Source organism: Acromyrmex echinatior, chromosome 8, assembly GCF_024713525.1.
Source record: "Acromyrmex echinatior isolate Ae372 chromosome 8, ASM2471352v2, whole genome shotgun sequence".
Classification (NCBI taxonomy): Eukaryota; Metazoa; Arthropoda; class Insecta; order Hymenoptera; family Formicidae; genus Acromyrmex; species Acromyrmex echinatior.
In genome coordinates this window covers 4,188,481-4,203,074 of record NC_141859.1, presented here as the reverse complement: position 1 = coordinate 4,203,074, position 14,594 = coordinate 4,188,481, and the positions used below count along the sequence as shown (strand labels likewise).

Sequence of the window (14,594 nt, the reverse complement as noted above, 5' to 3'; positions counted from 1 at the left end):
CGAAAGATTCGCGAGTGACTTCTTTCTTTCAAAACATTATCCAAAATATACTATGCTTTTTTATACCTTTTGCAAATAAAATCTATTGATGTTATTAAAAACCAACTTGGATAATTATTAAATACCAACTTGGAAAGCTGAATGATTTTATAAAATTTTTTTCATATTTACTATGCCTTAATTTTTCTTACATATTTTTTCTACAAAGGATTCAACAATAAACAATTTTAGAATATTATTATATATCGATTGACTTACTTAAATGAAGTTCTGCATATCGAAGTGCGATACTGGACAATTCTCCGCGAAATATCTTTATATTGATAAGATTATTAACACAATGTGCAACGGATAAAAAATGTATTATTCTATCTTTAGTAAATAAATAAACGTTCTATAAATTTGATATTCAACAATATGTTTTATTTTAATGATATAGTATTCATCACGGTAACATTGACAAATATTAATCTATATAGCTCCAACTTTTATTTCTCCAACATTAACTATATTTTTATTACAGATATACTTCACAAAAATACAATTTTAATTATTTCTTATTTTTATAAGAGTAGTATGAGTAATAAAAATATCGTTTCACAAATATTCGATTCCGTATGTTCGTGTTAATGTAATTCGTTAATGAATAATTCTTCTTTTATTAAATAACTTTTTTGTCATCACAGTTTTTATCTTTTCTAATACACAACGCTTGAAATAAAACAATTTACATAGTTAATTAAAGAAAAAATATCGCGTTTATTTATCTAAATATATAAGCATATTAAAATAATATGTTGCGCGCGCGCGCGCGCGCGTGTGTGTGTGTGTGTGTGTGTGTGTAAGGAACGCGTATTACATTCTTAAATAAATTACTCTTATTTGTACGGAAACAATTTAACAATGCGTAAACTTTTGCTACTTATACTTCTCTTTGTTTTCTGGCATAAAAGTTATAATCTGTAACTTCATATCTTTGTACAAAAATAAATAATAGCATTTCAGTAAGTTGAAGACAAAATATGTACTTATACACATTTTGATCTTACATGCAAATCTGTCTAAATTGTAAGTTTCTCTTAGATTAACATTTTTTTCTTAATAGCAAATGCGTTGGCTTCGCGTATAAATAGATCGAATAAGGAATCAGAGCGCAAACTAAACTGGAAAAAATATGTTAAGCATATGAGAGAGTACATATGCGCGTTATTATCGGTTATTACATCAATTATTACATTGGTGTTCTATATAATCGTCGATATTACATGTTGTCTTCTATTATTGAAACTGAATGTGTTATATACTGTCACTACTTAGTTGTGCAGAAAAGACATAGTATATATTGTTGATGGTTCGTTAAAATTATTCAATATTTATAGCCATAAGATATAATATGTGTACAATATCAAAATAATTCACTTCAAAAAAATAATGTATTTACTTCAACATTTTCGGCACTTTATTATTATATAATTTATTTATATATCTTGTAATATTTGTACGAATTAAATGGAATATAAATCTTGCATATAATAAATCATCATAATAAATCTTGCATAAGAAGCTAATTTTGTAACTGCTTTATATTTGCACATAAAAAAAATCATAAAAGATAGTCGAAAACGAAGAAAAATCTTATAACAACAGAAATTATATAGCACATAATAAAACAAATATGTCACTGGAAGAACTTAATCCTAAAATGTAAACTCTTATTACTAAATGTATACTCTCATTACTACATTATTAAATGTATTAACGAAACAAAATATGCAAAATTGAACTTTTAAATTCGTATTTTTCACTTTTCTATAATATGTATAACCGAGATTGCTCTAAATTAATTAATAAAATTAATGGCACTTGTATTGTAAAGCTCGCATAATACAATGTGTGTGTGTGTACACAAAATATATTAAGAAAGATATAAGTGATTACAAATTTTCTTGAAAAAAACATTAAATTTTTTAAAATTACAAAATTAGAATATTTTATGTTAAACAATTATGAAGTATTGACTGTTTAAGAAATACTGCTGTTTAAAAGAAAAATACAATTATCTATTATCATTTATAAATCCAAAAGAATAATTTGCAAATTTACTTATAAAATCAAACGAGAGATAATTATTATTACAATTACTACGAACTTAATTATTAAATCCCAATTTTGATATCAAATCCTGCAATAATTATATTTTACATGTACCTTTTTTAAGATATTTTATATATACAAATACACACATAATGTCTCTTCAAAACTTTGTACATTACACATTACATATTATTAATGATTCTCTCTCTCTCTCTCTCTCTCTCTCTCTCTCTCTCTCTCTCTCTCTTTCTCCCTCTTCCTGGCTAAAAAAATATTTCATGTATTTTCTTGATCAAATATATCTGGAAACCGCAATTAAAAAATATTAAGATTCAATACCGAGAGATTTCTTGTAACTTAATTTTTCTTATTAATTTAGCATTAAAACTACTTTGTATATATTTTTACGAAAATTAAAATTATTTAAATAAATAAAACTGACACAGTAATAGCTAAGAAAAATTAAAAAAATTTTTTAATGCTATTAAATTTACATATATATATATATATATATATACATCCATTTTGCAAGAAGTATGATAAAAACATAAATTTTCATAATTCGCACAAATGTGAATTTAAATTATTAAAAATGTAAATATATTTTTTATCCTTTTAAATTTACGACTAAAAACCTTTCTTAAGAAACGCAAAACAAGGAATAAAAATATATAATTTATCTATCTTCATCAAAATTAATGACTTGTGTTCAAAATATTTATGCACAGAAAACGTTTATGCAAAAAAATTACAACTTGGAGATAACATTAATATAATATAATAAGAATACTTGTTTCATTAATGCGTATTCTTTTTCTGTTCTTAAAAAGATCCTTACAAATCATAATTAAAAAAAACAATGATATTTGTTTACATTATTTAAAAAATATTTACTTTTAATGGAATACTCTAAGTACGCACGTATATACGTACGCATGTATTCTTGGAAAATATAGTCATGACTTGAAGTTTGTACAAACAGAAACAAACTGAATTTAAACAATTCATTACTTTTAATGTGTAAATTATTAATATCTTACTCTTACTTCTATTTTTTCTAGCTAATATAATATAATTTAATGTATTAATATTAAAGTTTTTTTCTTAAATATTAACACGTCATCGTGATTTGTACAGAGATAATTTCTTTTTTGTTAATCGTCATACCACTGTCTTACCTCTTTGGTCAACCTTAAATAATTACGTAAACGATTAATATTAAATAATCGCTAAAAATAATAACTATACTAAGGCAAACATAAAAACTACAGATTAAAAAGAACTATATATTAAAAAGAACAATAAACGAATTTGCTCTTCTCAAATCATGACTATCTTTCCAGACTTTTCGTGGACTATATTTATGCAGACTAGACTCTAAGGCTAATTTTTAGAGTACTGAAAATCTGTTTTCATCTAATATAATATTTTATCTTAAGCTCTAGAATAATCCAGTTCCACAACAACAACCGTTTTTAATATTAACAATTAAAATTTATAGCCTTATTGTGATGAAGGTCAACGTTACTGAATACGCTGTTTTGAGTGAAATAAAACTTCCTCTCTTTTTTCATTTTATATAATTTTTAATCGCAGAATCTAAAAAGCAGTCTTTTGAAATAAGCGTGCATGTTTTAATCTTGAATATAAAATCAGAATGTATGGCTTCCTTTGAGATACAAAGATATTTTTTCAAAATACAATTTGATTTAACAGATAATAAAATTAACATAATTATCTTTTCGCATATAAGTACAAAGGGCCATTTCACAGGCATTAATATTACAAGAGACATGAATATTCTAATGAAATAAAATTCATCTCTTGTTGCTTCAATCAATGCTTCACAATACTGTTTGTGTAAGTAATTATATCCAATTTTGAGCTAAAAATTAGATAAAATGTAGATTAATAATTCTTATAATATTTCTAAGTATCATCAACTGCATTTAAAAAACTTGATTATTTCCATTTAATAAAACAAAAATTTATGAATATTTGCATTAGATTAAATAAAAAATACAAACTATTATATAGAAAAGGCACGATATAAAAAAATTCAAATATGTTCAAAAAAATATATAAATATATCTCATTTATATATACAATCAAAAAGCAAAAATTGAAGTTAAAAATAAATATGCTAATTCACATTAAGGCCATTATACACGTAAAACATAATTTCATTACTAATATGCAATTAAAAATTGTATAAATTATCTCAAAACGATTCTTATGCTAAATTCTTTAGATAATTTTATTTAAAGGTTTGATTCTTTTAAGAATGTTCTGCTTCAACAAATTATTAATAATGTTAATATTTATGATTTTAAATTTAACCAAAACATTAACATATGTACAATGTAGTTTAAAAACAAATGACATAGATGTTGAGACTTTATTATATGTTATTAGTATTGAATATTGTGAGAACATTATATATTTGATTGCAATGCTATATAATGAAGGGTTTTATTTATGCAAGATTAAATTTTACTAATTAAATCCATATTGAATCATAAGCTTGGTTTAAACAAAGAAACTAAAAAAACTGTTACGTATAATTTTGAATTAGATCTCGATAGACTTTATATTTAAATCTTTTAATTAAATGTAGACTTGTATAGAAAGTTCATTATATGATCACTAAATACTAAAATAATTGCGGAAATCATAGAAATTGTGTAACAGAATTATACATTTCATAGCTTTTTCATCAATAGGTGAACAGGATATCTCTCTCTACTACTTCTTGATGTTATTCCTGTACTACTCTGTGCCGTTTGAGAATGTAATAGCATTCTACATAATTTATCGACCTCTTCGTCACTCGAGCTAAACCTATTCAAATGTTTGTCATTAGCAGAACTTTGAGAATCATTCTCAATGTCAAATCTCAATCGTGTTTCTACATGTACAGGGCTAGATGCTCTGGTGGCAGGCGCGGTCCTGCTACGAGATTCAACATTTCTCAAGGGAATTTTACTAAGACCCTGATTATGATTCACGTCCAAAGTTGAAAAGTATCCTTTTACAGCACGACGTACCGTGGTATGATCCTCCAGACTATGACGTTTTACAAGCTGCTTCGTTTCTTTATCAGGGAGTTTTAAACTGAAATTGGTGGAATGCCGTTTGGTTCGATCCAGAGTGCATTTAGAGTTAGTGAATTTTGACTTTTCTTTATCCAGTATCAAAGAATTTCTTTTAAATTTCTCATCTAAAGATCGCTCTTGATTAGTATCCCACCCAAATCTAGTTCTTCCCTGTGGAGCAGAATATCTTTTAGTTCTCGCATCTGTCTTAGACAAGTGTTGATCGCTCAAATTCTCCTTCAGCATGTTATGTTGTCGCAAGCCCTCTTCATAGTCTATTGAAATCGATGTACTTCTTGATGATTCACTCTCACTTGTCCTACGTTTCATGCAATCTTCATATTCAACGGAGGAATGTCTCTTAAACTTTCCTTTATCGAAATTCATACTGCTTCGTCTAGGCCGAATAATATTTAATTGTCTCCTTGTAGCAATAAAATCTTGCAAATGAGGAATTTTTGATGTACTTTGAGAAATGGAGAATTGAGTGGGTATCCTGATACCTGTGTCTACCAAGAATTCATCGTCTGACTGCATCATGGATATTTCTGGCATGGAACTAAAAGCCCAACAGGAATTAAAGTGAGCTGCGTTTGTTAATGCTTTTAAAGCGGCAAAGTTCGGTGCTCTATCATTGCCACTAATGTTAGTAGAAAATTCATGCGAATAATCCCGTGTTAGTAGAGAATGCTGCTGCGGCTCTTGTTTATTATCTCTTACAAGCGACAGAAAAAAAGATTTTGTAAAAGTGGAAGGACTATATTCGTTCGTCTGGACTGAATGCTTTCTAAAGTTTGTGTGATCGTTGTCAGTATCGTAATACGAATGGCATTGAGAGTCACTTTCGTATTCTTGTTCACAAGCATCCGGCAATGTCAAGAGAGCCTGGAATACTGTTAACTTGGAGCAGTTACATTGTGGTTTAGGCGTAATATAATCATTAGATGATCCATTCACAAAGTTAAAATGCGATGAATTAGTATGTGAGTTGAAATGCCCTATTTTTTCCCATGGATGTGTTAGTTGAATTCTGTTAGATACAAAGTAAATATAACTTATAATTAGATTGGTTAACAAAACATTAATTCTTTTTAACACATATTAGTAAAAAATCTTTAAATAATAAATAATGTAACCAAGTATATTTATATAATAGTCGATAATATTCATTAATTTCAAAATTTTTAATTTAAGCTTATAAAACTAATAATTATGTTATTTTTAAACATGCATTAGTTTTATATTCTTCTAAATTATATTTCTTTACCAAATTCTCCTTACCTCGTTTTTAAGCTTTCGATTACTTGACGCGAGGATGCAGTTCCATCTGCAAAACATCATATTTCAGTTCAGATAATTAAAAGTTTATTAATATCTTTATTTTTGTTGACATAATTGTCTTATTAAGCTTTTTTGCAACTAATTTTGATTAGCATTTATTAAAATCCGATTAATTACTCTCTTCAATCGCTAACACAAATTAAAAATTTGTACTTTGGAAAATGGCTTGGACTTGCAAGAAACAGACGACAGGATTACTTGGATAAGAATTTCTGCTTCCCAATTTCTGTTATCATTAAATAATATGAGTTGCTTACATTTAATTAATAATGATTTTATTTCATGTAATTCTTCCGTATTCTTCATTAAATGCTCACCTTTAGGTTGTGATCTGAAACATAAATTTATGTAGGTATTTAATAGAAGATAGCAACAATAATAATTTGATAATTTATATTATTTAATAAACTGAAATATATAATTTAAATTAAACTTACAATCTTCTTGTAGAATTATCAGTTCCTCTTGCCCAACCTAAACAAATATTATTTATTATTTAAATTCTTAGCTAATATTAATTTCTTTTTAATAATTAAAAATTTTTAAAAACGTAAAAGTTAAAAAGTTCTAACTACTTATTGCTATTAAATAATAAACAAATTGTATATAACCAAATACAATAAAATACATTCTATGATTAAAACATATATTTTATATTGAATATGACCAAATTTCGTAATTAGTTAAGATTCTTCCTGTAGTCGTATATATATTATCTATACAAATAAATGTTTTTACTTAATAATAATGTTTAACATATAAAAATAACATACATCACAATATATAGATATAGATATATTTAATAATACCTTTCTTTACAGTATCACCAGATTTTCCAACACCTATGCCCGACAACTTTTTTTCTTCTTCCAACTTTTTGGCATCTTCTACATCTTGTCTAGTAAGCTTCATTGTTAACTACATAAAAAAACAGTATTCAGAGAAACATATTTTTCATAGATATCACTTAGATATTCTTAAATTACTTACACTTTGACCTTCGTATTTGACATCTATTTCATCCAATTTCTGTGTAACACTTTTTAAAATAAATAGTACGTCTCTATCCTTTTCATTGTTTACCAAATGTCTCACAACCGTCTCCAATGATGTTAACAATTTCTTATCGGTTGGCATCCACAATTGATTTTTCAACTGTGGCAATAAGGTTACTACTTTCATTCTTATATTAGCTACCGGATCTTCAGCTAGATTCAATAAAATATTGAAAAAATGCTCCTTAAAATATGTAGAAGAAAAGATTTCTAATGCTCCGACCATCATACGAACGAACATCATTCTCACGTAACAGTCAGAACTATTAGCTAAATCTGTAAACATTCTATTACGCAATTCCGTTCTTTGTATAGATTTAGTATTATATCGTAGGAGGAGAAGAAAAAGTCTTCCTGCGGCAAGACGTACTGGTATTGGCCGCTAAAATTATAGAATTAAATCTATACGTTTAATAAAACTGTAAATCGTACTTCAAAGGAGAATAAAATATTTTAGACTTACTGCATGTAAAATTCTGGAGAAAGCCATTGGAACAAAATATGAGTATATAAAATCGCTGGGAAAACATTTAGGTAAAATTTCTAGCTGCGTATGCATTAATGATGCCAGTCTCCAATTGTGTGTGCCTACAACTTCAGCTTCACACTTTAATAAAGCTTTACCTATTTCCATCAAAGAAGAATCCTATAATGAATAATATAATGAGAAAATATATCTTAAGAACATGATTCTGAATTACAAAGTATATGTGACAAAATTAAGTTACCATTTTATCTGTTCCAATAGTTTCACTTTCAACTAAACATTCCAGCGTTAATCCTATATGAGGAATTAAACCTTGAAGCACTTCCTCGGAATCATCTTTTAGCAATTTTACTAAATTTCCCTTTATTCGTGCGCTTTTTGACTCTAGAACCTTTGCCACCTACAAATAATGTTTTATTATATATATGTTTTATTATAACAAATGTTACTAAAATTTAATAAATGTAATATTCAATAAGTGTAATATTTAAAATCTTACTTCATGAATCCCGCACGCAACTGTTTTCCGAACCATATAATAATGATCACTTGTTAATGCATTAAATGTTGTAAGTATCGCATTTACTTCTTCTGGAAAGCCTGATACGAAAATGAACATTGCTGGCAAATTAAATGCACAATGCCTTCTACATTCAACATATCGTTCATCCTGTGTAGGATTGCTACTAATCTAAAACACAAAATATTGTATTAATATTAAATTTATAAATTATTTTCAATACATATAATAAATATTATACATTAAATACTACACGAGTCTATAGAAAAATTATTTAATGCGTATGTATTCATTAGTTTATATAAAAAGCTTATGATATATACTTATAATATACTTACAAACGTAAAATGTGGTTTCTCTTTCTTCAGTGATGATATTCCCAATTGTGCAAGTTGTTGAAAGTATTTTATAAACCATGTTTTCTCTAACAATGATAAACATTCTGAAATAACACATATACATTTTTGTTATTTAAACACTATTTAAGATATTACATACTGCTGTCAATATAAATGCAAAGAATTGTTTCTTACTTTCTAGGCCAAGTACAAGTTTTCCCAATTCTTGTGCTATTATACATATCACATTATCATTCGATTTAATTGCATTTTCACATAACTTCTTAACAAGTGGGGCTATTATATTTTTTATTATATCTGTAGACAATTTATGTTTAAATTAATTTTTACTGCTTAATTTGTATCTGTTTAATCTATATTACTGTATCTATGTAATTTTTGTTCTTTTTTTATTAATACCTAAAAATATTTCTAAAATATACAATTACTTACCTTCCTGAAGATGAGGTAGTAAATAGACTATTGTCTGTACAGAGGCGTATCTTACACTGCTTTCTTCGTCACTTGCCAATTCTACAAGAGATGGTAGCAAAGCAGGTTTTACAGATTCAGCACTGAGATTTTCTGCAACAAAACGCAGCTGCAAACAGATACTAGCTCGCACTTCACTGTTTACATCCTGACAAAGGGAGTGCACTGTTGGTAGAACTTCCTTCTGTATCCTAAAATTTTCATAATAGTTATTTATTTAGAATTTGTAAATAATGAATTAAAAATTATTTAAATATTTTATGTAGAAGTTTTAATATTTTTTTTGTATCACAAAGATATAATAATAGGTAATTGTTTGTGGCCAATATAATTTAATTTAGTATTGCTAAATGTTGCTGAATAAACTTTTAATAAATTATCATACATTAAGATTTTATTGCGTATAAGAACCATGAAATAAAAGTATATTTGAATATACTCACATTGCAGAATCAAATCTTGTACAAATCTTTCCTAATAACCTGCTGCACGTTATCCTGGAGTAGATAGGTTGTGACAATTGTCCTTTACTTATAGTCAATGGAAGAATCTGTATGTGAGAGTGTTCTTGTTACCATCCATCCAAAAGTGCTATGCAGTGCTATGTTGTTACATTTACAGCAATTTAATATCTCAAACATTGATTTATAGTGTAAATATATTTTTTTAAAGTTTTATTAGCTGATGATTGTAATTTATTTATATATTATTTTCTTTCTGTATTTAATTTTTGTTGATGTATAATAAATAAATAAAAGAATTTCCTTTTTTCATCTGTTTAAATAAAATATCAAATATATCAATTTTTTTAATTGCCTGTACAAACCTGTGCTCTTATGACTTCTACCGGCAGTAATTCTATCACATCTAGCAAGGTCTCCAACCATGCATGACAGATAACTTTAACATTAACACATATAATGAAAATTATAGCAACAAACAATACAAAAATAATATTTAAATTTCAACTATAAAATATTGTATTCTCTAAAGTAATATTTATTTTAATTAATAAATATGTTTACCTGGATCACGACTCTCTAAATAATTTAATATGCTTTGAAGGAATGTCTGACTAAAAACATTATGGCTGACAAGCTTCTGCTCTAAAATTGTTTTGAATGTGGATGATGCTGCTATGTGAAATTCAGTTGATGCAGTAGCCAAAGACTGCTGCATCTTAGGTACCACTCGAGACATACATGATTGTGTATCAGTAGCTAAAAGACTTGGTAGACTTTGTATAACACTAAGTTTCTGAATCTCATCTCCCTTCCTGAAAAAATACCAACATTTTCTTAAGAAATAACATATGTGATGAAAAAAATCATCGTCTCTAGTCTTTGCACTTTTGACTTGTAAGAGGATATGAAAAATTATTTGAATATATATTGCTGGTAATTTACATAATTAATGTTATTCTTAACTATATCTTCTTACATTTAAAAACAAAAAATATATGTGTATATATTAGATAGAAGATAATAATAGATTGTTTACAAATTTAAGTCTAAGTATTCTGACAGATCTCCAATTGTTTCAAGATCTTGGTAAATTATTTATTCGTTTCAAAGAAATTGAAAGCATTGAGGATTGGTAATGGTCGATCAAGGAGATGATGTAGTAATACTTAGGTCTGACTTTCTATACAGTATAATACATTTGCCAAGATACTTGGTACTTTCCATTTGATGACACAAGTATCATTCTTTGTTGCTTATTAAATGTCAAGAAACAGACTGATGTTTGTGTCAACTTGTGTACACCTACTATCTACTACTAAATGGACACCTACTATCATTTTCAATTTGTGGTGCTTCTCAGCAGAAGACATTGGAGAATTTGATCACTTGCACTACACTAAATTAGTACACATTGAAGACTACTTTATATATAGTAACTCAATGCATTGGTATAATATAATCAACATTGACAATGAAATAATACATGTATATTTTGTTAACTAACATGGCATAACATGGCATAACAATGTCATTATATAGGTAATTAATTAATTAAAATATTTATATGTTTTTACATTTAACTTTGTTAATTTCATGTATATCTGCTTTTAATATGTACTAATTTGATGTAATGCAAGTGACTGAATTTACTAATAGATTACACAGTGTAATACAGTGAATCATTACATTCTTTTAGTTTGTCCATTTAAATTTTTATCTTGTACTGTGTCTTGCTGGGAAATACAAATGGGAAGCACCTCAGCAAATGCTTTCCATTTATTAACATAAGTTGACATAAACATTCCTATCTTTCTTGACATTCAATGAATAGCGATAGAATGATACTTGTGTCACTAAAAGAGATTTAGCAAGAAACAAATAACACGGTGCAATACAATGAATCAGTATATTCTTGTTGTTTGTCAAGAATAAAGATGAAATAATCACACTTGTCTTATACTGGATACTTTCCATCAAGAGACACATTGTAAGACAATTATCATTTCATTTTTAAATTGGTAAACAAGGACGTAATAATGGACTGTTACTGTGTCACTGTGTCTGTTGCTGTAAAGCACTCTCAATGACACAAGGATCAATTCTATCTTTCTTGATGTTCAAAGAATAACAGAACAAAAATAGATACTTGTGTCACCAAATGGAAAGTATAGTCCATAATAAGTAATAAATAAAAATTGTCTACTATTCGATGCTCTTAATTAATCTCTCGGATGTTCCGCGAACCTTTCACGATCCTGACATCCCTCGCGCGTGGAATGTCGTCTTTAAAGGACTATAATTAGCGCGCTCAACTATGACAGGACAGTGCGCTGCTCCTTGAACGACCGCGTGGCTATTTTTAGGAGTTGCGCGCGCGGGATGAGAAGGGTAACAAACTTGATTCCCGGCAAGGGGATGAACTCTTGATTGACCTCACGCGACGCAACGCTATGTGAGGTGACATGACACGACGGGGAAGACGCGTCCGGGTACTCACGGATCGGACGCGATCTCGTATGGGGTTTCATCTCCCTCTTGCAGCATTTTCGAGGCGCATCTTACTCATCGACTTCGTCACAGCCAGCGAGAGCGGCAGGATCGATTAATCGCGGTCGGGGATGTATGTACCTCTCACGCGAATGGCACGCGCGTACGCGCTCCCATGACACAAATGACACAATACGCGAGTGTGCGGAGAAAGCGGCCACGTGCAACCCGCGAGAACGTGAATGACAACTGAACAGCGAGCGAGGCAAGTATCCGATCTCCGCGTCTATCGATCACATCCGATTCGCGACCATCCGTGCCATCCGTAATTAGGTACCCCAACACTCGGTACTTGGAACACGACTGCTGGCCGCGCACAAATACGCGACGAACCCGACCTACGTATCAACTGGATTTGTCGAGAAGACGCGCGCATGTCGTCGTGACGCATCTCGCGGATGCACACGGTTAGTACACGCCGAGGGCGCTGTTGCGTAACCCACTGGCGTGACACAAAAGATGATTTAACGATCGCGTCATCCGGCAATCCGATGCGCCGGCCCCGACGCATCGGGAAAAAGAATCTACGCACTAATCGATCGAGTGTTTCCTGAACGCTGGTGATCCACTCCGGACGCGGTGACATTGAAAGGATCGTCGCCAATCGTAGTCTTGCGATTGTTGCGACTATAGTCGTTTTATATTGTTTACAGGAGGAACGTTTGAACGTTCAGTTTGAAAATAATTATTAAATGCGTATATAGGTATATCTGTTTCTTAATATTTCTTTTTATCAATTTTTTTAATTATTACAGCAATTGTTAGCATTCATGGATTGCTTTTTTGATATTTCAGAGTTTAGAATAGGTTTTCTTCTTATTTCTAATTTTAAAGGAATTATTGAAACAATCACACACTTTACCGATCACAACACTTTACCGATTATAATTCTTACCTTCGTTCACTTTATGAATAATATTTTTTACCTGCACAATAGATTTTTAAAATCTTGTAAAATTGTGGCATCATAAGATTAAGTGTTCATGAATGTAAACTAAAGCTTTCAATTATTGCTTGTCAGTCCGATTGTAAATTATCGTATAAATACATCATTATCTACATTGAAGAATATCTACTGCCACCTTGAAAACACGTTTATACATGTTCACAAGATTTAATTAACGCCATGCTGACCTTGTTTCGGCAATCGCAAGGAAATTATGCATTTCCGATCAAGGTTTAACAAGTCGATTTATCGAAGCAATGCAGGTAAAACTGCTCTCACGTGTGCAAGTTTGCGTACATAAAAATTTTCAGCTAATAACAATTTTGATACTCAATATATCGACGCTTATGCAATAGTAAGAAAAATATTGATAAGCAGAAATAACGATTAAAAATATATATCACGTAGATTAAGAACTTTGAATTAGAAAAGGATCATTTAAAAATAATATAAGCATTGAATTATTCAATAATATCGGATTAAAGCGCATAATTTACTTACACGAGGAGTGCTCTGTAGGTTTCCTTTAAAGTTTAAAAATGTATTACGCAAATACGTATTAAGATTTTATCTTTAAATTAATAAAGACTGAGATTTGAATCATTAATGTTAATTATTCGATATCAGAATTTAAAGCGCGTAATTTACTCACAAGAGGATATGTAGTGCTCTATCTATAGGTTTCCTTTCCAAGTTAGCATCCAAGGAGTGCTTTTGCAACTGTTCTTCACTCTAAGTAAGGATTATTTAAATGAGGTCGGTGAAGCGTGTAATTGAATCGCATGGATGTTTGTTCAACATCAGTATCAGAGAAAAGTTCTTGAATGCTGATTATAAAGGCTGTCGAGTAAAATTACACACACGCGTGCAAATGAAGACAAGCGAAGGAAATGAAACCATTAATGACGTTACATACCCTTACATCGGGTAATGGTTTATCCAACTGAAGATTCATAAAATATTCTTCCAGTTCCATGATTTTATGTCATATAATTCCATACGATTTTGTCTAATTTTATATAACCTTCTAAATACATCCTTCTTGAGAACAAAAGATACATTCATGTTAAACATAATCGAAACAAGAAAAATCATAACGAGTACGCATCTTGGAGGTATTATTACACTAAATTCAAATTTTTACAAAAATTACAGAAATCAAAACATAATTTAATTTCTGCAATTTGTGTCATACTGTACGATTGTATATTTAGA

General features: G+C 29.1%; 2 protein-coding genes across 11 annotated transcripts in view; one reads left to right on the top strand and one right to left on the bottom strand.

Annotated features, from left to right (window-relative positions):
• The window catches only part of LOC105150216 (uncharacterized), a 113,163-nt gene that overhangs the window by 13,960 nt on the left and 84,609 nt on the right, over positions 1 to 14,594 (top strand). The window lies entirely within an intron of this gene.
• LOC105150215 (serine/threonine-protein phosphatase 4 regulatory subunit 4) lies at positions 402 to 14,574 on the bottom strand. Of its 9 annotated transcripts, none has more exons than XM_087408864.1 (16): positions 14,032 to 14,574; positions 10,448 to 10,698; positions 10,249 to 10,322; positions 9,866 to 9,972; positions 9,384 to 9,613; positions 9,126 to 9,248; positions 8,931 to 9,034; positions 8,572 to 8,763; positions 8,314 to 8,472; positions 8,049 to 8,231; positions 7,521 to 7,967; positions 7,340 to 7,448; positions 6,968 to 7,004; positions 6,788 to 6,861; positions 6,471 to 6,516; positions 402 to 6,219 (listed from the first exon to the last, which is right to left on the bottom strand). In XM_087408864.1, the coding sequence occupies exons 2-16, from the start codon at positions 10,620 to 10,622 to the stop codon at positions 4,797 to 4,799; spliced, it is 3,483 nt and encodes a 1,160-aa protein (XP_087264990.1). In that variant the 5' UTR covers positions 10,623 to 10,698; positions 14,032 to 14,574; the 3' UTR covers positions 402 to 4,796. The 9 variants fall into 9 exon arrangements, with proteins under 9 accessions (XP_087264990.1, XP_087264988.1, XP_087264989.1 ...); XM_087408862.1 differs by lacking the exon at positions 14,032 to 14,574 and adding an exon at positions 12,284 to 12,819; XM_087408863.1 differs by lacking the exon at positions 14,032 to 14,574 and adding an exon at positions 12,284 to 12,817 and having other exon boundaries at positions 6,848 to 6,861.